General features: G+C 42.6%; 1 protein-coding gene across 2 annotated transcripts in view; it reads right to left on the reverse strand.

Moving 5' to 3' along the window:
* DNAH7 (dynein axonemal heavy chain 7) overlaps positions 1–26,547 on the reverse strand; it is a 243,870-nt gene that overhangs the window by 195,182 nt on the left and 22,141 nt on the right. For both annotated transcript variants that reach the window (XM_042851669.2, XM_005294268.5), the window contains exons 8-12: positions 20,162–20,287; positions 12,265–12,384; positions 9,762–9,945; positions 7,395–7,574; positions 5,531–5,806 (exon numbers count right to left, since the gene is read on the reverse strand). In XM_042851669.2, coding sequence (XP_042707603.2) covers positions 5,531–5,806; positions 7,395–7,574; positions 9,762–9,945; positions 12,265–12,384; positions 20,162–20,287 — 886 coding nt within the window. The remainder of the gene's footprint in view (positions 1–5,530; positions 5,807–7,394; positions 7,575–9,761; positions 9,946–12,264; positions 12,385–20,161; positions 20,288–26,547) is intronic.

Below are 26,547 nucleotides of genomic sequence, written 5' to 3' on the forward strand. Positions count from 1 at the left end.
TCATGAGCTGCATTCAGGAAAACTCAAATCTGTTATAAACTTTCAGTATACTATCTTTTTACACGTGCACATTTTAAATTGTAATTACACACACACACAAAACTATGTTAAAAGAATGTCATTTATTGACTCTGTAGGAATCCCTCCATCCATGCATCAAAGAAATTGGATTATTTCTATGTGTTATACAAGGGCTTGCTGATAAGAGGACGTACCATGGAGATGGATGCTTTTGAGGGTTATTCTGTCAATTCTGCTGGAAATTTCAGTGACAATTGATTTTCAGTGTTAGTACTTGCCAGTGTTAACTTACTTCAGTTTCCTTTGCACCAATAGCACTACCCCCCTAAATGTGAGGAGAGTAAGGTGGCAAAGACTGACTGGAGAAGAGTTCTGTTCCAATAGCGCTGCAGGGGGTGACAAGGGAGATAAGTCTTTGCTGACTCTGAATCGAACATGGCTCCTATGAACTCTATGCTTTGAGTAGAAGTGAATGTGGCTTTTTCTCTGTTTATTTTGAGGTGAAGAGTAGCAAAGAGCCTTTGCATTACACAGATCAAGCTGGTCACCTGCTGGGGTGATTTCCCTTAGATAAATCAATGGTTGAGATACAGGTAGACCTGGATACTTTGCCAAATCAGCTGCAACAATTGATAGGCACTGGGTAAAAACCAGCAGCAGTACGGAAAGATCAAAGGGCAGGACACTGTATTGGTAGTGAGTCTCTCCTACCAGGAATCTAAGGTATTTCCTGTATGCTGGGTATATGGAGAGGTGGAAATAAATGTACTAAAGACCAAGAGCTGCAAACCAATCCTGAGGCGCCCAATGATTTGTTAAATTGGGGTTGAGGTGTACAAACCCAGAAAGCGCTAGATAGCCTACAGCCTTTAACAAATGGAGAGTCTTGTCAGCCTCAGAGTTTAAAAGAGGTCACAGCCTTTGAAGGGAAAATCCTCTATAATTACTTGAACTTCCTGTGGTATCCTAGCTGACTGGAGCTGGGAGGATCTTTGCATTACTGCAGAAGTGGCCATGGTGCATGCAGCAGTGTCAGAAGCTTGCAGAGCAACATGCAGGAAGTGCAATTAATCAGCTACCCCTTGAGTATAGTCTCTGAGGCCTGGCACTAGATGCAAATAAAAGTACTCAAAGTCCTTGAGAGAGACTTGATATTGTGACAAAGTTCCTCCTCTATCTTGGTGGGTCCTGCACTTATTGGCGGATTTTCTTGCCTCAGAGATTCACCATGTGGGTTGAGGAACAGCCCAGAGACCTTCCCCTCTGGAAGAACCCACAGTCCAGGTCAATTGGGAGGTTTGGGGGGAACCCGGGCCCGCTCTCTACTCCGGGTTCCAGCCCAGGGCCCTGTGGACTGCAGCTGTCGATAGTGCCTCCTGTAACAGCTGCATGACAGCTACAACTCCCTGGGCTACTTCCCCATGGCCTCCTCCAAACACCTTCCTTATTCTCACCACAGGACCTTCCTCCTGGTGTCTGATAATGCTTGTGCTCCTCAGTCCTCCAGCAGCACACCCTCTCAGCTCCTTGCGCCTCTTGCTCCCAGCTCCTCACACTCTCGCACTACAAACTGAAGTGAGCTCCTTTTAAAACCCAGGTACCCTGATTAGACTGCCTTAATTGATTCTAGCAGCTTCTTCTTAATTGGCTCCAGGTGTCCTAATTAGCCTGCCTGCCTTAACTGGTTCTAGCATGTTCCTGATTACTCTAGTGCAGCCCTTGCTCTGGTCACTCAGGGAAAAGAAAACTACTCATCCAGTGACCAGTATATTTGCCCTCTACCAGACTCCTGTACCCCACCAGTCTGGGTCTGTCACAATATATCTATCCACTCTTTTGGATGTGGCCATTATTGATACTGGAATCTGCCACAATTCCTTTACAGGGTTGTTCAATCCCTCTTTAATAGGCATTCCAAGTCTATCAAACATGAAATTGTGCAGAATGTCTAGCAGCTTGTGAGACTTCTCTTGCGTTACCTCCAGCGGGATGTCAGGGATCTCAGCCATGCATTTCATGAACTCTTGGAATGCCTTAAAGTTGTCTGCTGGACAGGGCCTGGAGGGATTCACTGCCTCAGCAGGATGGAAGAAGAAATGAAATTGCAGCTGGGATCAATCATTCTTCCATGTATTCCTGTTGATTATCATCGCACTCCTCCTGTTCTTTTAGGATCTGTCACTGATCTATACTGCTTCTTAGAGAAAGGGGATCTAACCCTATATGGCAGTGGCAATGAATGTTGGCTTGCGGGAGTAGGATTGCATATCACAGAGTGCCAAGTAGGGACATAATTGATAACTATATGAATACTAGACTGATGGGTCCAGGGGAGGATAGCACATGGGTCTGTTCCTTATGAGACTCATGCCTTTTACTGCTCAGAGAGCAGCCTCTTGAGTTCCTAGCTAATTCCGAATGTGACACCCATTGTAAGAATGCTTGATAGAGATCTTGTAGGTCTCTTGTATCAAGATCTCTATCAAGCATTCTTACAACTACAGTACTCACCTGTTGAAGTGAAGAAACAGATTGACAGAGCCAGAAGAGTACCCAGAAGTCACCTACTACAGGACAGGCCCAACAAAGAAAGTAACAGAACGCCACTAGCCATCACCTTCAGCCCCCAACTAAAACCTCTCCAGCGCATCATCAAGGATCTACAACCTAGCCTGAAGGACGATCCCTCACTCTCACAGATCTTGGGAGACAGGCCAGTCCTCGCTTACAGACAGCCCCCCAACCTGAAGCAAATACTCACCAGCAACCACATACCACACAACAGAAACACTAACCCAGGAGCCTATCCTTGCAACAAAGCCCGTTGCCAACTCTGTCCACATATCTATTCAGGGGACACCATCATAGGACTTAATCACATCAGCCACACTATCAGAGGCTCGTTCACCTGCACATCTACCAATGTGATATATGCCATCATGTGTCAGCAATGCCCCTCTGCCATGTACATTGGTCAAACCGGACAGTCTCTACGCAAAAGAATAAATGGACACAAATCATAGACTCATAGACTCATAGACTTTAAGGTCAGAAGGGACCATTATGATCATCTGGTCTGACCCCCTGCATGCTGCAGGCCATAAAACCGTCCCTACCCCTTCCCTGGACTCTGCTGTTGAAGTCCCCAATCCTGTTTTTAGTGACTGCAATCGGCAGAGACCCTCCTGCTAGAGATCCCTGCCCCATGCTGCGGAGGAAGGCGAAAAACCTCCAGAGGCTCAGCCAATCTGCCCTGGAGGAAAATTCCTTCCCGACCCCAAATGTGGCGATCAGTAAGACCCCGAGCATATAGGCAAGAGTCTCCAGCCCGACCCCGTTAGCCATTATACTATTTACCCACCATTGCTTGGCTTTCCTTGACTACTATGTTTTACCATTAAACCATTCCCTCCATAAACTTATCTAACTTTATCTTAAAACCAGACAGGTCCGTCGCCCCCACCGTTTCCCTCGGTAGGCCGTTCCAATATTTCACCCCTCTGACGGTCAGAAACCTTCGTCTAATTTCAAGTCTGAACTTCCCCACGGCCAGTTTGTATCCATTCGTTCTGGTATCCACGTTAGTACTAAGCTGGAATAATTCTTCTCCCTCCCTTGTATTAATCCCTCTAATATATTTAAAGATAGCAATCATATCCCCTCTCAGCCTTCGCTTTGTCAGACTAAACAACCCAAGCTCCTCTAGTCTCCTTTCGTACGACAGCTTTTCCATTCCTCTGATCATCCTAGTGGCCCTTCTCTGCACCCGTTCCAGTTTGAGTTCATCTTTTTTAAACATGGGAGACCAGAACTGCACACAGTACTCCAAATGAGGTCTCACCAGCGCCTTGTACAACGGAAGCAGGACCTCCTTATCCCTACTAGATATACCTCGCCTAATGCATCCCAAGACAGCATTGGCTTTTTTCACCGCCACGTCACATTGTCGACTCATAGTCATCCTGCGGTCTACAAGAACCCCTAGGTCCTTCTCCTCTTCCGTTACTTCTAACCAATGCGTCCCCATCTTGTAACTAAAATTGTTATTAGTCATCCCCAAATGCATCACCTTACACTTTTCACTATTAAATCAGACGTCAAGAATTATAACATTCAAAAGCCAGTCGAAGAACACTTCAACCTCTCTGGTCACTCGATTACAGACCTCAAAGTCGCAATACTCCAACAAAAAGACTTCAAAAACAGACTCCAATGAGAAACTGCAGCATTGGAATTAATTTGCAAACTTGACATCATTAAATTAGGCTTGAATAAAGACTGGGAGTGGATGGGTCATTTGTGACGAAGTGGGACTGTTCTTAATGTTTCCTCTGAATACTGTGTGGGTACCTCAGTTTGCCCTATGCATTTCTTAAGTCTCTAGGGAGTGAGATTGTTGCAGAGCAAAGGGCCTGTGTGCATAAATAGCCGGCACTCTGTCTCCTGGCAACTAATGGCCGGGGCACTTCCCCCCTGCAAGGGGATAGCTAAAGGTGTTGGAGAACAAAGAGATCAGATGACCTCCTGGCCCGGGAAAGAGGAAAAGGCCAGAAAGGAGGGGCTGGAGTTTTTCAGTCCTGGGCTGGCTGGGGAATCGTACAGAACCCTGAGGTTGGGGGCTAAGTTCCCTACTACTCAGAAGGACCTGACTAAGGGGGTCCTGTTTATTGCCTACTAGCTCTAGTGTGGACTGTGCTCCTGTCATCTAATAAACCTTCTGTTCTACTGCCTGGCTGAGAGTCATGGTGAATCACAGGAAGCTGGGGGTGTAGGGCATTGTCTCCCCCAAACTCCGTGACAACATTACACAAAGTAAAACCTATTTCCCCATGCTATTTTTTTGTCCCTACTGTTACTCACACCTTCTTGAAATGGGTCATCCTAATTATCACTACAAAGGTTTTTTTTCTCCTGCTAATAGCCCACCTTAACAAATTTCCCTTGTTATAGTTAGTATGGCAACACCCATTTTTTCACGTCTTCTGTGTATGTATATCTTCCTATTGTATTTTCCACTGCATGCATCCGATGAAGTGGGTTTTAGCCCACAAAAGCTTATGCTCAAATTTGTTAGTCTCTAAGGTGCCACAAGTACTCCTCGTTCTTCTTGCTGATACAGACTAACACAGCTACCACTCTGAAACCTGAGCGTGTAAAAAAAGCAGACACTGCCACAGCCCTGGACAGCTAGAAGGAACTGAAGGACATTTGGGCCCACTCTCCCTTTATGCTCTCACGTGAAAGAGGAGCATTAGGGCCGCAGGAGTGGCCCCAATGGACACTGCTGGCCAAAACAATCCAATCACACATGCACAGGGTACATGCACACCAGAAGTTGGATCCATGTGGACAATTAGTCGAGAACCACCAGCTTCTTCTAGGAAACTGATGAGATCGAAATCACTTTAAGTACTGCTAATAATTATAAACTTTGATAAACAGCATACCTAGTACAAAACTAACTTTAAAATAAATTCAATGTCTTTTTATGAAAATAAAAATAATTTACCTTCCTAGAAGTGTACTGTATTTCCTCACTGAGGTTTTGGTACTTGACAGCTTCTTCTGTTATTTCTTCAAAGGTATGTTCCTCTGACAGGAACCGATCAATATCCTCGTCAGCTTGTTTGTTTATCAAGAAACTGTACTTATCATACAGTTTGAGATGCTCCATAGGTGCAATGCTTTCTTTGGCAATCTCTTCTTTGATCCTTCTCTTATGCTCATCCAGGATCTCATCCAGGATAATAGGTTTCAAATTAGTGGATTTAGACTTGCTTTCCGGCTTTGGAAAAACACATTATTTCTGTAACTTGTTTTACTATGTTTATCTCATGAACAATAAAAATTGCACAAAATAATCAATTAAATGTTACATAATCATGCAGCTTTCTAAACTGAATTTAGTTATGTAGGTCTTGTCTAGACAAACAGTTAGTTTGTGGAAAACTGGAGTATAAATCTACAAAGGTCCAGCATGCTTCATACTAAATGTCCCCGTGGACTCTGCATACTAAAAGTTCCCTAGTGTGTTCTGACCTACTGCCAAAGGACAGTTAGTGTGCAGCATCACAGCTTACCATGCACTAACTGTTCATCTACACATGTCCAAAAGATATTCCTGCTGTATGGCTACTCAAATTCAGCACCAAACTCCTTTCTGTCCTAGTTTATAAAATGGTAGTCTGAAAAGTCTCACTGGCTATCAAGAATATAGAAATGTATCATTCAGATATTGTTAGAGAATGTCAATATGCTATTTAAAAAATAAAATGTTTATTGCTATTTCAAATTTAATCTATATTAATTTTATTTTATCTGGAGAGTCACAACAACTTCAGTCTAGATAGTCTTGCTATCAACTGATGAATTGGTGATGTTCAAATTAAACTGAACAACTTCCTGCAAGTCCCTAATGAGCTTTCAAGCTTGGAGGCACAATATTTACATTCCTTAAAAAATAATCTTAATTTTATCCTTTTCCAACATTCATTCTTAAAATGAAAGTAATTATATTTGGTAGTCAGCCTCTTAATAAACTGATTATCTGTTTGAAAGACATGTTATTCTGTTTTATTTGTTTGTCACCTGATAGCTCATTGAGTAGAAACCTGATTCAGGAAAGTATAATTATTCAGGATAGCACTTTAAACATGTGCTTAACTTTAGGTATATTGATAACAAAATTGAAGGCCATACTGTCTCACTTTTTCCCCTAGCTTTACTATCACAAGTCTCTGGAAACAATCAAAGAGAGGAATGAGGAAGAAGCATCTCCGTTAACCTTTGCTAGGTTATGAATTACATCCTTAAATTGTAAGTAAGATGCAATTTGGAATCAAGATAGAGAAAACTAATTAAAATAGCTTTTTATGGTTTTGTTTAGTGTTCTTTAGTCTGGGTAGCTTTCCCATTTGGGCTATTATTTTAAATTGCTTCATCATGTTTAGATGATTAAAACAATTTAAACTTAGTGAGTTCCTTAAAAGATACGCTTTTAACCTCTATTAGTAATAATCAGTTCACAAGAATGTATATTTAACACAAGACTATCCTTTGCATTACCAAAAATGAAGGCAGTTTTCATAACATTAAGGTCAAAAAAGTTTTCAGAAATACAAACGTATTGCCTGTTTTCTACTATATATTTAGAAGAATAATTACAGAAATTGGATTTTTAAGAGAATAGTTTAAATGTCTTAGATTAATAAGGTTAGAATTGTTTCAAGTGTTCTACAATGTACTAAAAGAGGAATATTATACTACTGTGAAAGATATAAAAGGAGAATTATTAATCAAATTACCTATGATCTATATCTAACAACAACAAAGTGAGAAAACAAAAACAACGTTATAAAATAGTAATTTCTTACCCACTTAGAATACAATTTGGTCTCAACTCTTGGCACAAGATTGATAGCTTTAATCATAACATTATAAATATTCAGAAATATAACTTCATAATCATTAAACTCAGGTTCAAACTTAATACAGTCTTTGTCAAGGATCAGCCTCATGATGAAACCTGAATGCTCATAGGCTCGAACAGATTTCTAACAAAAACAGAATGCAATATATTAGTTACCTCAGCTCATATAGGAAAAATCAAAAAAATATTATTTCAAAACCATTGCAGCTTAAGCACTGAAATCCTTAAGGGTGCTAATTGCAAATGGCATGCCTTACATAAGGTAAGCATGATAAAAATTACATGTAAAACTGCTCTGATAAAATTTACGAAACATTGGCATTCATTAAGACTACATTCAACTTGTTATTTTGTCAGTATGTGGCAGGGATGTATACTATGTATTACTCCAAACCAGAACTTTAAAAAGTTGGTTACACAAGTCAAGGTTGTAGCAGCTTTACATTATTAGCACTCACACACGTAACACCACATGCAAGGTAAGATTCTGCTCTCAGTTGCACAATATAAATCCATTTACTTTAATAAAGCTACTGCAGATATACACTGGTGTAATGTAAGCACAATCTGATCCACAAAAACTAACCTGAGAGTATTGCGGGGATAATATTTGCACCACAGAACACTAGACTACTCTTTTTTTCCTGTGATGGGGCTTCTAATAGGGTTACCATACGTCCGGATTTTCCCGGACATGTCCGGCTTTTGGGGGCTCAAATCCCCGTCCGGGGGGAAATCCCCAAAAGCCGGGCATGTCCGGAAAATCGGGAGGTCAGCCGGGCCGGCGGGGAGCCGGGCGAGCCGGGCCGGCGGGGAGCCGGGCGAGCCGGGCCGGCTGGGAGCCGGGCCAGGCGGGCCCGCGGGGACCCCGGCCGGCGGGGAGCCGCGTCGGCCGGGCCCGCGGGGACCCCGGCCGGCGGGGAGCCGCGTCGGCCGGGCCCGCGGGGACCCCGGCCGGCGGGGAGCCGCGTCGGCCGGGCCCGCGGGGACCCCGGCCGGCGGGGAGCCGCGTCGGCCGGGCCCGCGGGGACCCCGGCCGGCGGGGAGCCGGGTCGGCCGGGCCCGCGGGGAGCCGGGTCGGCCGGGCCCGCGGGGACCCCGGCCGGCGGGGAGCCGGGTCGGCCGGGCCCGCGGGGACCCCGGCCGGCGGGGAGCCGCGTCATCCGGGCCCGCGGGGACCCCGGCCGGCGGGGAGCCGGGCCGGGGGGGAGCCGGGTCAGCCGGGCCCGCGGGGAGCCGGGGGTTTGCCGGGCCGCCGGGGGCCGGCAGTGCTGGGCGGGCCGGGGGTGGTCGGCCGGGGCCGGCACCGGCACCCCAGGGCCCGAGCTGACCCAGGCTGGAAACGCCGGGGGGCCAGCCTGGGCCGCGCCTCCTCCCCCCACACCCCCCTTACCTGCTTCAGGCTTCCCGCGAATCAAATATTCGCGGGAAGCAGGGGAGGGGGCGGAGACTTTGGGGAGGGGGCGGGGTTGGGCAGGGGTGTGGGCGGGGCTGGGGGCGGGGCCGTGGGCCTTGGAGTGTCCTCCATTTGGAGGCACAAAATATGGTAACCCTAGCTTCTAAGGAATCCAACCATGGGATCTCTAATACTGTATTAATCCCTGATGAATTCCATGGGCTTTTCACCACCCTTTCAAATTTGGAACAGCTATCTCTTTCCTGTTAAAACCCTTCTTTCATCTATGTCAGACTGCCACCATTTTAATAACATATTATAAATATGCTGAAATCACCATTATGAAGGGATATATATTTAATTGAACTACAGATAAAATTATCCATCAGACAACAAATATCACTTAATGAATGAGCAGACAAAATAACAGGAACAGAGGGGAGCTGGACTGGACACAAATTATGAAGGAAAAAGAGGATCATGCCAGCTCCCCAGCATGCTTCCCTGGGATCCTATGGAAGTTCCTCCACCAGCATTCTCTGGGAGTGGGGGTCCATGCAGATTTGAGGGCAAGGCTGGGGTCCAATGGAACAGAGATAGGGAACAACTACACTCCGCAAGGTTTGGATGCACATCAATGCCTTCCAGCTATAAATCTAATTGACTACAACTACAAATTATATTTTTGATTGATTGGATCCAAAATATGTTAATATTTCCCTTTTCACTTGACAAAAATAAAGGTGCTTTTGCTTTATTTTTCTTGGATATTTTAACAAGACTGTAGCTTGCCATCACAATTCTTATGACTTCTTTTTGATAAATCTTTTCAGAAAAAATAGATTAAACATGAAAAAAGTCATTTTATGTACATGGATTAGCAACACTGCCTTATTAGTATCTAACCCTACTTACTGGAGGCTGTACAATTAAATCCGTAAAGTCCTGAATTGAAAGTAAGGCTAAGTTTTGCAGTTGTCGAGTCATTAAAGTAGCAGCACAGTCGAAGAAAGATTCTAATTTGGCACTGCTGGCGTTAGTGGGCACCTGCTTTCTTTTATTACCTTGGTAATAGATATTTTGCACTTCTGGAAACCACCTTGAAAGAACAGAAAAGGATGTTTTAAGTGATTAGAATGAACAAACTCTGGTTTTTAAATAAATTTTTATATTATATCTCTTTTAATAAAGTCCTAAGACACTGTAGTATATCTGAGCAACTATAGTTTAACTTGAATGGTGTCATATGGCTGAGTGACTTAAACAGGAATGTTTACCTGAAATGTTATCTGCTATTATGGAATCAAATTTCAAATATAAAATATGAGAGAGCTAAGTTTGTTATCTTGTTCTGGTCTTTTATTTCTCAGGCAGAAGGGAACAGAAGTGTTGCAGAGGCAGCACTCTCAGTCCCTGGAAGAAATAGTTTCTTGTGTCACTTATGAGTAACCTCAGTAGGTATTAATAAAGAGAATTGACAGAGATCCAAAGGGAATTCTGTCCAACTGTTGCTGGCCATAAGATGGAGCCGTATGAATAGGGAAACATAAAGCACAAACACAAAAGAGTCTGTAACTCGAGGTTCTGCCAAGGATGCAGAGGAACCCTCTCCAAGATGTGGGTGGAATATATGTGACTCTAGCACAGTAAACCCAATAAATAACACAGAACTCACTGTAAGATTTAACATTTAAAGTTGATGACATAAACTCAGTTTTAATTTTAAAGATAGGTAAGAAACTGCTCACTCTGGAGTGTGTAGATAAACATCCAGCACTTCAAATAACAAAAAAGAAGGCGGAAAGTTTTGACAGAGTTTCTTTATACAAGTAAAAACCAAAATGGTAGCAAAAATAGTAATGAATGATTGCAGGAAGCCAAAAAGCAAACAGATTATAGAATGGTCACCAATCTGGAGTACACTGAAACAATATAGCCTCAAAATAAGCTTTTCAAAAATGAAAAAGTAATTCTGGGTACTACAATGGAGACCCCATTAGAAGATTGATTTTCAGAAAGTACTGAGTATTCACCCTCTGAAAAACAGGCTCTGTAAAGTGTCCCATATTGAACACGAAAAAGGCAAGTCACCCAAAATCATTGCTCATTTTTAAAATCCTGGCCATAATATCAAGTCTCTTTAGGTCTTCAGGTTTTTGTAAATACAATATTCCTTAGAGGATTTATTACTGTAACAACTACAGAGCTGAATGTGTAAGTAATGAAAGAACAAATTCAACACTGTCTTCAGAGACAGTGCCATTAATGCTACAGTAAATTAATCTGAGTTATAGACCTATATTTTTATTTGAATCTGCTCAAGAGTAACATGGTTAGGGCCTGATTCTTCTGCCAAAAAAGTCAATGGGAAAACTCGCTTTCAGCTCAGTGAGAGCAGAAGTTGGCTTTATTGTATAGTAGAAACGTTTAAATGCAAACTACAGATTATCTTAAATTGTCATAACTTATTTACTGGGCAGTGATAATAGATATATTTTTTCCTTTACTAATCTTGCAGTTCTTCAACATTCAAAACTGACTTCAGTAGGAATCTACAAGCATAGAACAAAGACAGGACTTGGCCCACTGAAGTGTCTTGCAAGAATAATATTGCCAAACTGCTCAACAAAACTTAAACTGAAAATCAAAGGAAGCAAAATACTAAAAAGTAGGTCTTCATTAAATTAAAATTACTAAACAATAAATTATACTCATTTTGACCCTGATCCTTCAATGGGGCTCCACAGCGGGTCTGTGCTAATGAATCCCATTGCAAGATTAGGGCCTTTTATAGGAGGGGTTCTAGATATGAAACTAAAGGCTATGGAACTATAGTTTTTCATCTATACTCAAGCAGTTTAAGAAAGGCTGCTTCTGGAGATCTGTGATTTAGATCTGTAGTACTGGAATAATATGTGGCTAATGTGAATTAGTATTCAAACCCTATCAATAACAATGTTTTTATGACAACAAACCAAAAACAGGCATTTTAAATGGATCCTGTAATCGGTATGTTAAAAATTTACAGTCTCCACAGAATGACAACCAAAATAAGCGAGCAAAGTAGACTCAAGTACAGTTTCTCATCGTTGTCTAAAATCCAGAATAAGCATTACTGCATAAATCAGTATGATATACTTAGCATTTATACATCTCTTTTCATCCATAAATCTCAAAGCATTTTACAAAGGAGAGTAAGCATCATTATCCCTGGTTTACACAACAGGAAATTAAAACAGAACAACAATTACATTGATACATTTTAATTGTACATATTAGAAAAAAAGATGCCACTCTTTCTCTTTCCCCCCAAAAAACAAAAAGGCAAACCAATAAAAAAACCTTCCAAAGATATATAGAGCAGAAGTTAAAGATTTCTCTCTGTGCAACTTAAGCATAAAGATATATTTGCTCATACTTTTTAAGCAGAACTTCTTTGGCAGATTCCATGTGCTTCAGGGCAATATTCTGGAAGAATGAGAGTTCCATTGCTTCCTGACGATTGTGAAATGTTTCTTTATCAACTAAGCGTAAATTTCTGTAAGACAGTCATAAAATGAATATTTTAAGTATATATACTTTTCACTTTGTATTTCTCTCTCTGAGTTATTGTTTGTAAAAGGAAAATTACCAGATTACATAGTTAAAAATTATAACTAGGACCATACCAAATTCACGGTCCATTTTGATCAATTTCATGGTCACAGGATTTTTAAAATCATAAATTTCATTATTTCAGCTATTTAAATCTAAAATTTCATGGTGTTGTAATTGTAGAGGTCCTGACCCAAAAAGGAGTTGTGTGAAGGGGGGACGTCACAAGGTTATTGTAGGGGGGGTTGCGATCAACGTTCCCTCTAATTTTTTACATCCATGTAGAATAAATTTTGTTATGTGCACCAATATGGAGAGTGAGAGCTCTGGCTGGGGGTGCGGGTTCTGGGGTGGGCTGGGAAAGAGGGGTTTGGGGTATGGGATGGAACTATGGGCTGGGGTGCAGGGATGAGGGCTCCAGCTGGGGGTGCAGACTCTGGGGTGGGGCTGTGGCAGAGACAGAGGACTCCCCCAACCCTCTCTCAGCGCAGCAGCCCCAGGGCTGGGGCAGGAGGAGAGGCACCTCTCCCCGACAGCAGCAGCTCTGGAACCCCCATCCCTCAGAATTCGCTACCCCTGGACCACTAGGGTACCAAATTGTGCTGGATAAGCAAAGAAAGCCATCCTTACATGGTGGTAACTGCTACTGGTGGGAAAATGTGCCAGTTACAGTTTGTGCCACTACACCCTGCATGCCCCAACTTGCTCCTCTCCCTGCCCACCCCATACCTGTCTCCTCTCCAGGTCCCCGTGGCTGCGCACCCCTTTATAGCCTGCTGCCTGGCCGCATAGCTTAGAAGGAACTTAGTTGCAGTACTGCTACCCTTACTTCTGCGCTGTTGCTGGTGGCAGCACTGCCTTCAGAGCTGGGCAGGTGGAAAGCGGCGGCTGCTGGCTGGGATCCCAGCCAGCAGCCGCCGCTTTCCACCTGCCCAGCTCTGAAGGCAGAGCTGCCACCAGCAACAGCGCAGAAGTAAGGGTGGCATGGTATGGTATTGCCACCCTTAATTCTGTGCTGCTGCCTGCAGAGCTGGGCCCTCAGTCAGCAGCTGCCACTCTCCAGCTGTCAGCTCTGAAGGCAGCAGCGCAGAACTAAGGGTGGCATGGTATGGTATTGCCACCCTTACTTCTGTGCTGCTGCTGGCGGGGCGCTGCCTTCAGAGCTGGGCACCCAGCCAACAGCCGCTGCTCGGCAGCTGCACAGCTCTGAAGGCAGTGCAGAAGTAAGGGTGGCAATACAGGTCTGTCGCATCTTACGCGCATTTAACATGTGCGATTTCAGCTTTACGCGGTCGGCAAAAACAAAACAAAACAAAAAAAGAGAAAAATAACAATTTTAATACTGTACCTGTAGTGCAGGCAATTCCGCCCGCCATTCAACTCAATGTAATTTTGACTATACGCGATTTTCGCTTTACACGTTAACCGTGGAACGGAACCCCCGCGTAAGATGAGACTCGCCTGTACTTCATTCCCCCCCCCCCACACACACACACAATAACCTTGCAACTCTTTTGAAACTCCTTTTTGGGTCAGGATCCCCAATTTGAGAAACACTGGTCTCCCCAGTGAAACCTGTATAGAATAGGATAAAAGCACATGAAAGACCAGATTTCACAGTCTGTGACATTTTTCATGGCTGTGAATTTGGCAGGGCCCTAATTATAACCTACTTCTTAAGTTTGAATTTAAAATTATTTCACATCCATGATTTTAATTAAAATAGCAAATTGCTATAAGATATTTGCTACTATTATTCTAGGAAAACAAAATATAAATTTAAAATAAATATTGCAATATTGCCTACAAGTTTTGCATATGCTTCACATGTGCAACGAGATGGCTGGGGTTTCAGAGAACTTTAAATATGATGTTAAGTTGAAGATAATGGAACTACTCACATAAGTAAAGTTAAGCATATGAATAAATGTTTGCAGAATTGGGGCCCATGTGCAGGTCACCAATTCTATTTACATTCAGGAAAAATACCTTGTATGCGCTTTAAATGGTTCCCTTCTAGTAAAATTCAACTCAAGAAGCTTCACAAATATACAAAAACACAAATATAAGACAGAAATAACATTTTAGTAAATTTAGTAATGTGAGTCAGCTAGCAAAATTGCTTTTAACATTTGTAAGATATTTAAAGCCAAATAAATTGGGTACTTGTCTGATAGTTAGCAGATGTAAAAACAAATGTGTAACCTACTACTGCAATTGCTTTCTTGGTTGGAAAGCCACTGTGGATGCAGTGTTGATTCAATCTTCTGGTGTCAGTCAAAAAGAGCAGGATCATGCAATTTTGTCTACTCTGAGATGCAAAAAGGAAACTCTGGGCCAATTAACTGACTGAGCAGAAATAATAAGGTGAATGAGGAAGAGGGTTGAGCAAAGAGGGGGAAAATACCTGCAAGTACCCTGCTGAGCAAGATACTAACCCTTTCCTACTTGGAAACAATCCTAGTGCAGATTGACTGACTGAAGCATTCCTTCTCTAAATGCCACATCAACTAGTATGGTCAGGTTCATATGGAGGTGCTTGGTGAAAAGGTGGACAGAGCTCCAGGTGACTACTCTGCAAAAGTCCATCCATTTTCAAACAGAGGGCTGGACCAAGAGAAGCTTGTATGAGGACCTCCCACAATTTAGGAAAAAAGGTAATTTCACTTCCTCCTGCTGTGTGGAAGAGGTCTTAAGGGACTGAGTAATATGAGAAAAGGTACAGGTGTAATTGTCTGAGAAAACATGCCTGGGGCATCTGCAGAAGGAGGGGGAGGACAAATTGAGAGGCGGGAGTGATAGGCAAAGGTATTGGGCCCAAATCTCACTTCCCCTCTTCAAGGGGTCTGGTATAAGGGGTATGTGATAATTGCTTTCAGTTGCAAAGAGCTCCCTAGAGGCTACAGAAGAAGGAATGAGGAAAAGAGGAACTCATTGAGAGGAGGATCAGTTTAAGAAGTTCCTTGTGGGGGACAGAGGTTCCATGACCCTTAAGCAGAGAAACTGTGTATACCCTATTGACTGAGGTAATGACCTAAGGTATAAGGAGCTCTTCTTCTCATACAGAGAACAGGGAGTCACTGAAGGGTGAGCCTGAAAGGAGCCTCCCAACTCCACTCCTTCCCCTTTACTGATGATCTGGCTGTCCTGTCCAAAAATGGGTAGAGCAGAGGTGTTCCAAAGCAAAGTGAGGATGCCTGGCTTGAGTCTACTCCTAGTGGCAAATAAGCTGGGTGGAGAGAACCACAGAGCTACTGCTTAAATGAGTATTGTAGGTACACTAGCCATGAGATGGGTGAGAAGAGGGAAACCCCACATACAGGGCACCTTCCCAACATTTTTATTTTAAACAACAGCAAAACAGGCTTGCAGACAGTGTCTTCAGTGGCTCCTGAGGCTGAAAAGATCATTTGATTTGGTGCAAGGGGCTTTCTGCCATCCTCAACACAAAGCAGGATGACTGAGATTTAAGAGAATGCCTGAGAGGGGAGGAGGCTGAGTGATAAAATTGCTTGTGCTAAACAGGTTCTCTGATGACTGTCAGTAGGGGAGGAAATCAACATAGTGTCCTCACTAGGGAGCCAAGTCACAGTTCAGCTTTTCAAATTTAAAGGCTTGATCGCCAATCATATTACAACAAATACTAAGATAATTTTTCTACAGAAAATGTATTTGGTATGAGGACAGAGGAAGATGGGATACAAAAAAACTGGAGCTTTGATATGCATATCAGATAATCTCCATTTAAATGGTAAGAAAAGGAACTTTGGGGCCTGATGCTGCACTCACTGTACAGTCAATACTCCAGCAGACTTACAGAAGAGTTTTGGGTGCAAAAACTGCTTTCAAAATCTAGTTATAACTGACCCTGTTACATATGGTTCCATTTTGTGGTGTACATAGAAGCTTAATCATGTTCCATTGCTCGGCCAAAGCTATTGAAGAAATTATCTTATCACCTTAAATAAGTATCTCCAACACTCAGCTGGGGACTGGTCCCCCTCCCACTGAAGTAGGTGGGAGTTTCTGATTAGGACCAGAGTTTCCAGTCACTGAGGGCTAATGTATCCAAAGAGGAGACCCACTGCCAAAGCCAGGGAGTGATTTAACCAAGGAGAGATCCTTGCTGGTGATGACCAAAGCAGTAAAAAAAAAAAAAAAAAAACCCACCACAAACAACAAAAAACTGGACATGTCCATATCAAAGATGCCTAGGAGAAATCCAGAACCCAGACAGGTGCACTCTGACTCCCCTTCTTCAACAGAACCCAAAAGAACTGGGAGGGCTGCCTCAAACTCTTTCTGATGAAGGAAGCTCTGAAGACCTATTTGACTGAGACTGGAACGGTCAACATCAAGAGGCATCTCAACTTTGAATACCCAATAAACATGGCTGTATGCATGGCAAAAGTAGTGTCAAAGTCCCAGGCCAAAGAGGAACATGAAGACTGATGTTGAAAGCTCCTCGCTGCTAAACCCTGCAAATTTGAGAACAGCTCTAAATGATTTTGCTTACTAGAAGCTTCCAAGATCATGTGACAAGGGCACATATATCGCAACAGTTAGCTATACAGAAATTTCTCAAAGCAGAACAACATCAATTTCAGAAGCCCAAGCTAAAGATTCTAAATTCTGCACCCTATTTGCCAGAATGTATGACATTTAGTAGATAAGTGAAGAATATCTGACAGAAATAGTTTATTGCCCCTTGATTAGTTCTGACAATTCAACAAAAATGTCTATTTAATTAAATGAATCAGTTTTAGTATCTTTAAAAGGTGCATTGTATTTTACTAAAAAGGAATCTTACTAGAATAGCTTGCATTTCTGATTATTACAGAATCTGATTAACTGTCAAATGCTGCTTACTGGGTAGCTTAATAAATCCCTGTCACAGAAATTGGGACTGTCCCCATTAGCCATATCTGTAGATTTAAAAGACAAACCTAAATTTGACAAAGAAACCCTTATAAAAGTTTTTTTCCATTGTCTTTTTCTTGGCTGTAAAAATATACATTTTAAAATTAATTGGATTTCACATCTGAAATTTTTCACTTGGAAGTTGATTCAACTGAAGATTCAAATTAATGTCACTGTTATTTGAAGGTCCTGAATCATCAGAAACAGAAATAATATCCTGCTCAACCACAACTTTCAAAACTTTTAAAGATAATTCCCTCTGACAATATAAAGTTACTTCAGGACTCTTGCTGTCAAAATGAGGAATTACCTAACCAGAATCAGCTACAGTAATCAAGTAAGAGGATTCTTCTTTGCTTTCACACCTCCTACACAATGAAAATATGTATATACTCAATCATAAGCCCGTTCGTTTCTAAGCCAACCCCCTGAAGGATAAGTAAAAATTGAATTTTTTTTATAACCCGTTCATAAGCTGACCCTATAATTCAGGGGTCAGCAAACTTTCACTCCTGGGCCATCAGGATGAGAGAAGAGAAGAATGAGGGGGGATTTGATAGCTGCTTTCAACTACCTGAAGGGGAGTTCCAAGGAGGATGGAGTTAGGCTGTTCTCAGTGGTGGTAGATGATAGAACAAGGAGCAATGGTCTCAAGTTGCAGTGGAGGAGGTCTAGGTTGGATATTAGGAAACACTATTTCACTAGGAGGGTGGTGAAGCACTGGAATGCGTTACCTAGGGAGGTGGTGGAACCTTCCTTGGAGGTTTTTAAGGCCCAGCTTGACAAAGCCCTGGCTGGGATGATTTAATTGGGAATTGGTCCTGCTTTGAGCAGGGGGTTGGACTAGATGACCTCCTGAGGTCCCTTCCAACCCTGATATTCTATGATTCTATGATTCTAGGATAAGCCGCTGGTAGGCCAAGATGGTTTGTTTACCTCAAGCGTCCGCAGGCACAGACGTAAACCTAAGTAAACAAAGTGTCCTGGCGCGCCAGCTGTTTACCCTGAGGGGCCAGGACAGCAACTGGTGGAGAAATTTTTTTGAGGGGGAGAAGCTGGGAGTCAGGGGAGTAACCCCTGTGACCACCCCCCACAGGACCCCACCCCTAGCCCACAACCCCCACACTCTGGCCTGGCTGGAGCTGCTCTGGCAGGCTGGGCAGCATGGCTGCAGCCTGCTCCGGCAGGCCAGACCAGGCAGCGTGGCCGCAGCATGTTCCAGCAAGCTGGGCCGGGCGGCATGGCTGCAGTGTGCTCCGGCGGGCTAGGCGGCGTGGCCACAGCCTGCTCTGGGGGGTGGGGCCAAGTGGCACAGCTGCAGCCTGCCAGCCTTGGAGCTGCAGCTGCTTCGGAGGCTGAGGGGAGAGCAGTGTGGCCAGAAGCAGAGAGACTCTGGCCCCACCTCTTCCCTTCTGTCTCTGCTGGCTGTGCTGCCTCTCCTTGCTCCCTCTGTTGGGGGAGGGGCTGTGTCCCACCTCTCCCTCTCTATACCCGTTCATAAGCCGACCCCCTTCTCTGGTGCTTCCCCTTTTTACTAAAAAAATTCGGCTTATGAATGAGTATATATGGTATTTTCAGCTATTAATCTCTTAGTTCTCTTAAGTTCTTAAAATTGAGGTTCTGCTATACATATGCACTTTGTCCCCACATATCACAGTTCCCAACTAACCTAATCAGCAAGGTATGATATGTTAACTAAGGCAGTGATTTTCAAGGAACCCAATGGAGTGAGAGTGATCTGCCCTCACATTACTAATGTGACTCATGGGAACATCAGAGACTGATATGACAGAAAACATTTTTGTACATTCAACATGAATCTGTGGGACTGCCATACTTGCATAATTTTCTCAATAGCTCACGTGGTACTCCTTCAACTGTTGATTATATCCCACAAGAATGGAAATACACCTCTACCCCGATATAACGCGGCCCGATATAACATGAATTCAGATATAACGCGGTAAAGCAGCGCTGTGGGGGGGCGGGACTGTGCACTCCGGCGGATCAAAGCAATTTCAATATAACATGGTTTCATTTATAACGCGGTAAGATTTTTTGGCTCCTGAGGACAGCGTTATATCGGGGTAGAGGTGTATATGAATTCCTCTTTTCTTAGCCTAGTAGTTAACACTGTTGAGAGCCTGAAAGATAACATTCTGAACTATGTATCCATTCGTAACAAAATATTCTGAGAGTCCTGCATAAAAGGATGTCAAGGCAGACATCAGTAAAATGTTATAAATTTGTGGGACTAGATGGATAGAGATCATAGACACTTTTTTCCATCCTGGAATAAGCCTTTTTGCATGCTCCTTTTCTGAGTAATCTAACATCATTTTTTTTAGACTATTAAACATTTTTCTAATGCTGAGTTTTTGCCTTTCACTATAGACTCAGTGGCTGTCCTTCTGGTCTCCTACTTGGTCACAATGATAGAAGCAGAAAAGTAACAAAAATGTGTTTGGAATGTCTGACTGGTTCAAGGACATCCTTCATTAACCAACTTTCAGATTTAGCAGAAGTAAATCAAAACAGATCCATTGCCCCAACGAAAACATGTAAGTCAGTTCAACTTCAAAATGAAAGGAGGCAATGGTCTTCCCATGACATGGGTATATAATCATCTCCCTCACTTTCAGTCCCAACCCACACACTGTATCAGGAATGTGGCCAGCTATATAGAGTCAACAATCACTTGGAAGAATTCCTTAGTAGCCTTAAATCCTAAAATGACACAGTAAGTAGATTTTGCACATTTTCTGTCAGAAGAACTTGAAATCTACAGGGTCCACACTTACTTAAAAGAAGTCTCCCATAAGTCCAGAACAGCCAACATTGTGGGGTTCATTGCATACAAATTTTCCTTTATGTAACTGCAGGCTGACAAGAAAGACTTGTTCCAAGGTTTTGGCACAACTTCCATTCTAAACAAAACAGTAAAATAAAGTCTCCAGTTAGTCATGCTAAGAATCCAAAATATATGTATATTTTCCTTAATAGTTATAATTGTGTTGCATGCCACTGAGATTTACAATTTGGGACATAAAACTAATTTCCTCTTTCACTCTTAAGAAATTAAAAATATTGTCCTAGAATATTGGGGAGTACATATAAAATTAAATATTGAGATAGAACTTTATGCTAAAACTTAAGCAGAGATATGTAACTCATTCATGGTCCCTTATGACTTCTCTGAGCTCATCAAACTAATTAGATTACATGCATGCTGCTTAAACAGGTAATTAACCAATATTTTTTCTCAATGAGCTTGAATATGTAATAGGTAAGGCTGGATGTTTGTCACAACCATGATTTTTGTCACAAAACCAGTGAATCCTAAGGTCTTTTAATAAAACGTCATTGCCTTTTTCACCTCAGTCTGCCTGCTACTGAGTACAATTTTCAAGTATTTTTGTGTTTAGCACTTTGTGGTATCCTGCTAACTTTACATACTTTAAAAACTGTTAACCATAGTTATTTAACACTTTCTAATGGAAAATAGATTTAATAGTTAAACTATTTTGTGCCATGACTTTTTAAAAAACTAAAATTATAACAAACATGTTTTATTGTGACAGAGATTAATGTTTCTCGCCTGTAACCAGAGTTCTTTGAGATGGACTCTGCATGTTCACATTCATGGGATGTGCTGATGGTGCGGCTCTGATGGTGGAATATTTTGATAGCAGTGCCTGCCTCTCTATTCACTGTTCCTGAATGTTGTGAGGATCAAGGTACAGAAGGGGACATGGTGTTCCAGCCACCTCATTTCCTTCCAACAATCTCCTCAAATCTGAGTTTGGAATTAGGACTCGGAGAAAGAAGGGAAGATGGTCTGGGAGTGAGAATAGAGAGAGTACCTCTAAAAAAACTTAAATTACAGGTGAGTAACCTTTATTTCTTCTTCGAGTGGCCTCTGCTTATTCCCATTCATGGGATATTTTGACAAGCAGTACTGACCTTGAAGAAAGGCGGGACATGGAGTCCTAATTAAAGAGGGACTGAAATACTGAGCATCTGATCTAGACACTAGGTCCAAAGAGCAGTGTTTTGTAAACATATCTATGGATCTCCACATTGCAGCCCTACAAACTTCTGTACGTGGAACATGTCTAAGGCATGCCATTGAGTTCACCCTAACTATGGTGGAATGGGGATAGGGATGGATGCTAATGTGCAGGCTCCTTATATGCATAGCCTAACCCAATTTGATAATGCCTAAGAGGTGATCACTTAACCTTTTTTATTATTAGCATAACATGAATAGATTAGGAAACTTTCTTAACTATTTAAATAATAAACTCAAGCCCTTATTGCATTTAAAACTAAATTATGCAATTTATTTTTCACCTGCATGTGCACGTGGGCTTGGGAAAATTACCAGCAGGTTAATTCACTGATTAATGTGAAATTGGGTTACCAGCGTAGGGAGAAACTTGTTGGTGACATAGCACAATTTTATCTTTTTGAAATACTATAAATCGCAGGTCAGCCCTGAGAGGCTGCAGTTCACTCACTTTTCTAGCTGATGTTACAGCTAAGGTGAAAGCTGTTTTAATTGAAAGGTGAAATAAAGAGCATTCTCCCACTGGCTCAAAGGGAAGCTTCATAAGCTGTGTTAGGACTATGCTAAGATCCAGTGCTGGTGAAGGGTTCTTGATTGGTTGGTAGAAGTTCATCAACCCTTTCATAAATCTCTTTACTGTCCCATGTGTGAAAACAGATTGTTTTCTATGAGTGATAAGTCGATATGGTGGGTAAATTAACTTTAATCGATAAAGGGACTTGAAAATTTCAGCTGTACCATGTATACCAATATAGCCTGAATGAAAGCTGTGGTTAGGACTATATTGTTACTGTTTGCCCAGAGGAAAAAAAATCTCTTCCACTTGAAGATATACCATTATGGGATGATTCTTTCCGAGGAGTTAATTAAGACATGTATCTCTAGTGAGAAGATTTTTCTAATTCTTCCCGAGCCCTATAGCCCAAGCTAGAAGGCACTAACAGGAAAAGTGGATATGAGTAATAATCCATTCCATGATGTAGAGCCAACAGATGTGGAGTGAATGGAAAGATTGGTAAATTCCTTTGGATCGCTGAAGAAGGTCTGGGAACCACTGTTGCCTCAGCTATTCTGGGGCAACCAGAATTATTTTGTCTTATTTCATCTTCCTTACTATGCTCTGGATTGGGGGAGATGAAGGGAAGGGATAAAGAAGACCTTGCCCCCGGTTTATGAGGACTGTTTTTGAGATGGATTGGCTGTCTTTTCCTGGTCTCAAGCAAAATCTAGGACATTTCATGTTTTTCTTGGTTGAAAAATCTGTCTACATCTGAATAACCCCATGACTGTAAGCTCTTGTGTACCACTGGTGTTTTTAATGACCATCTATGGACTTCAGTCCTGTCCCTTCTTACGAAGTCCACAAGGCAGCCAGGTTTGAAGCTTAGAGCCCTGTGCAGATACAAGATTTATAACCACGGATGTGGGTATACATGGAGCTACAGCACTCTACCAGGAACCGCAACGGCGAAAGCAGCAGCATGTCGGGCCACTGCTCACAGAAGTCAGTGCCCCATGCCAGCAGCTCCTCCGGCGTGGCTGTACCATCCACAGCCCTGGCCTCGCCCCACCCCGAGCCCCACCCACTAGGGTGGGCACCAAGAGCACCAGCAGCTGTCCCTGGTCGCACTGCTCTGTGCAAGTGGCTCGGATGCTCCTGGACAGCAGTCCCTTTCACACAGCGGTCTGTCTCTCCAGTCCAGGGGTGTGAGCTGGTTGCACACAATAGCATGGCCAAGGACAGCTGCTGGTGCGCCTAGTGCCCACCCCAGTGAGTGGGGCTGGAAGCAGAGCTGGGGGAAGTACAGCCACGCTGGAGGAGCTTCCAGCACAGAGCACTGGCTCCTGCATGTGGCAGCCTGACATGCTGCTGCTTTTGCTGCTGTGGTTCCTGGTAGAGTCCTGCAGCTCCACAGATATAAATCTTGTATCCGTGCAGGGCTCTATGTAGAGCTACAGCAAAGATCTTGTGCTCACTGCACCATTCCTACAGAGCCACTGCCTCCCACAGCTCCAGGGAGTAAGCGCCAACCTATTTTTTACATAATTTACTGCTATCATGTCATGACAAGGTCTCACACCAAAAGCTCTTAAGCAAAGTAAGTAGCCATTGGGTAAGAGGGAAGGTCCTCTCATGGATCTGTAACTGGTTAAAAGATAGGAAACAAAGGGTAGGAATAAATGGCCAGTTTTCACAATGGAGAGAGGTAAACAGTGGTGTCCCCCAGGGGTCTGTATTCATAAATGATCTGGAAAAGGGGGTAAACAGTGAGGTGGCAAAATTTGCAGACAATACAAAATTACTCAAGATAGTTAAGTCCAAAGCTGACTATAAAAAATTACAAAGGGATCTCACAAAACCAGGGAACTGGGCAACAAAATGACAGATGAAATTCAATGTTGATAAGTGCAAAGTAATCAACACTGGAAAACATAATCCAAACTATACATACAAATTGATGGGATCTAAGTTAGCTGTTAGCACTCAAGAAAGAGATCTTGGTGTCATTGTGGATAGTTCTCTGGAAACATCCACCCAATGTGCAGCGGCAGTCAAAAAACTTAACAGAATGTCAGGAACCATAAGGAAAGGGATAGATAATAAGATAGAAAATATTGTAATGTCATTATATAAATCCATGGTTTTCCCACACCTTGAATATTGAATGCAGTTTTGGTCACCTCATTTTAAAAAAAAAGATATATTAGAATTGGAAAAAGTGCAGAAAAAGGCAACAAAAATGTTTAGGGGTATGGAACAGCTTCCATATGAGGAAAGATAAAAAAAGACGGGGACTATTCAGCTTGGTAAAGAGATGACTGGTCAGGGGATATGATAGAAGTCTATCATGATTGGTGTGGAGAAAGTAAGTGTTATATACCTTCTCACAACACATGAACCAAGGGTCTCCCAATTAAATTAATATGCAGCAGGTTTAAAACAAACATAAGGAAGTACTTCTTCATACAGCACACTGTGGAACTCATTGCTGGGTGATGCTGTGAAGACCAAAAGTATAAATGGGTTCAAAACCAAATTAGATCAGTTCATGGAGGATAGGTCCATCAATGGCTATTAGCCAAGATGGTCAGGGACCATGCTTTGGGTATCTCTAAACCTCAGATTGCCAGAAGCTGAGACTGGATAACAGGGGATAATTGCCCTGTCTCTGAAGCATCTGGCACCAGCCACTGTCAGAAGACAGGATACCAGGCTAGACAGACCGTTGGTCTGACCTAGTATGGCCATTCTTATGTTGTCCTTGACAACCTGAACCACCTTGTGATGAAGATGAAGTAGAAAAGATTTGGAAACCCATTGTATTGCTGTCAGCTCAGCTAGCATACTGCTGTATGTTTGCTTTTCCTGGGAATTCCAATGGCCAGGAACTGTCCATTTATTGAAGTGTGCTCCTCATCCCACACCGGATGTTTCTGAGGTTACTGATGGAACTGGAGGGTTGAAAGCCAGACCCCTTAAAAATAGTGTGACTGAGTCTCCTATGATAGAGACAATTGCAAATTCTTTGGTATGGTCTTTGTTAGAGACATGCTGGCTAAATTTCAGTTTGAGCTGGGTGTAAGTTGTTGCATATATAGCTGAGGCTATTAAACCCATTAATTTAAGAAAGAATATGGTTCTCTGACATGGTAGTTGGTGTAGTAAAGCTATGGCTAACTGAATCTTTAAAAACCTCTTCTGGAAGAAGTGCTCTCCCTACTTGACAGTCCAGAATTATCCCTGTGAAGAGGATCATTTGAGTGAGTAGCAAGAGCAACTGCTCCAAATTTAGCCTAAGTCCCAACTTCTCAATTAGATAACTTTAGGATACATGGTTCTGGATAGATTTTCTTCTGGCAATGGTTTGAATAGCAATTAAGTCATCTAAATATGGGTATCCATGGATCTATTATCAGAGGGGTAGCCGTGTTAGTCTGAATCTATAAAAAGCAACAGAGGGTCCTGTGGCACCTTTAAAACTAACAGAAGTATTGGGAGCATAAGCTTTCGTGGGTAAGAACCTCACTGCTTCAGATGCAAGAAATGGAAATCCCCAGAGGCAGGTATAAATCAGTATCGAGATAATGAGGTTAGTTCAATCAGGGAGGGTGAGGTGCTCTGCTAGCAGTTGAGGTGAGAACACCAAGGGAGGAGAAGCTGCTTCTGTAGTTGGATAGCCATTCACAGTCTTTGTTTAATCCTGATCCATCACACCTCAACTGCTTGGTGTTCACACCTCAACTGCTAGCAGAGCACCTCACCCTCCCTGATTGAACTAACCTCATTATCTCGATACTGATTTATACCTGCCTCTGGAGATTTCCATTACTTGCATCTGAAGAAGTGAGGTTCTTACCTACGAAAGCTTATGCTTAAAGGTGCCACAGAACCCATGGATCTATTGTCTCTGTAAATGTGCTACCATAGCTGAGAGGCATTTTGTAAAACTTCTGGAGCCAGCAGAAAGACCAAACTGAAGGACCCTGAATGGGAAATCATCTTCCATACTAGAAAACAAAGACTGAGTCTGATTGAAATATGGCAATATACATCATTCATATCAAAAGCTGCAAACCAATTCTGTGTTGAAAGGGAAGGTATTATAAATGCTAGGGTCAGCATATGTAAGTGGAACTTTCTGACAAAGGAATGTTTTCTCAATTCTAATATAGGTCAAAAGCCTCCATCCTTTTTCAGGATTAGGAATTATCTTTAATAAACTACTTTTCCTCTGAATTCCCTTGACACCTCATCTATGGCCACTTTTGTCAAACCAGACAGAACCTCTGATCTTAGTAGACTTATGAGAAGGGTCCCTGAATAGGGATGAGATAGGGGGTATGCTTGAACTAAAACTTATCGAGATGGATCCTTCGCCAATGTAAACTGGCATACCTACATTGAAATCCATGCAGACTGTGCACTAAAATCAAAGGAGCAATGTCAATTTACATCAGCTGAGGATGTGACCAATTATCTTATGATCACTTGCTGTGGGACTACATCCAACCTTATAATCATTTATAAATGTTAAATGCTATGACAGGAAATTTGTTCTCAAAAGTTTGTCAGACTAACCACATATTTTTCAGAGCTTTAATACGCAACTATATGAG

The sequence above is a fragment of the Chrysemys picta genome, chromosome 11 (assembly GCF_011386835.1).
Source record: "Chrysemys picta bellii isolate R12L10 chromosome 11, ASM1138683v2, whole genome shotgun sequence".
Lineage (NCBI taxonomy): Eukaryota > Metazoa > Chordata > Testudines > Emydidae > Chrysemys > Chrysemys picta.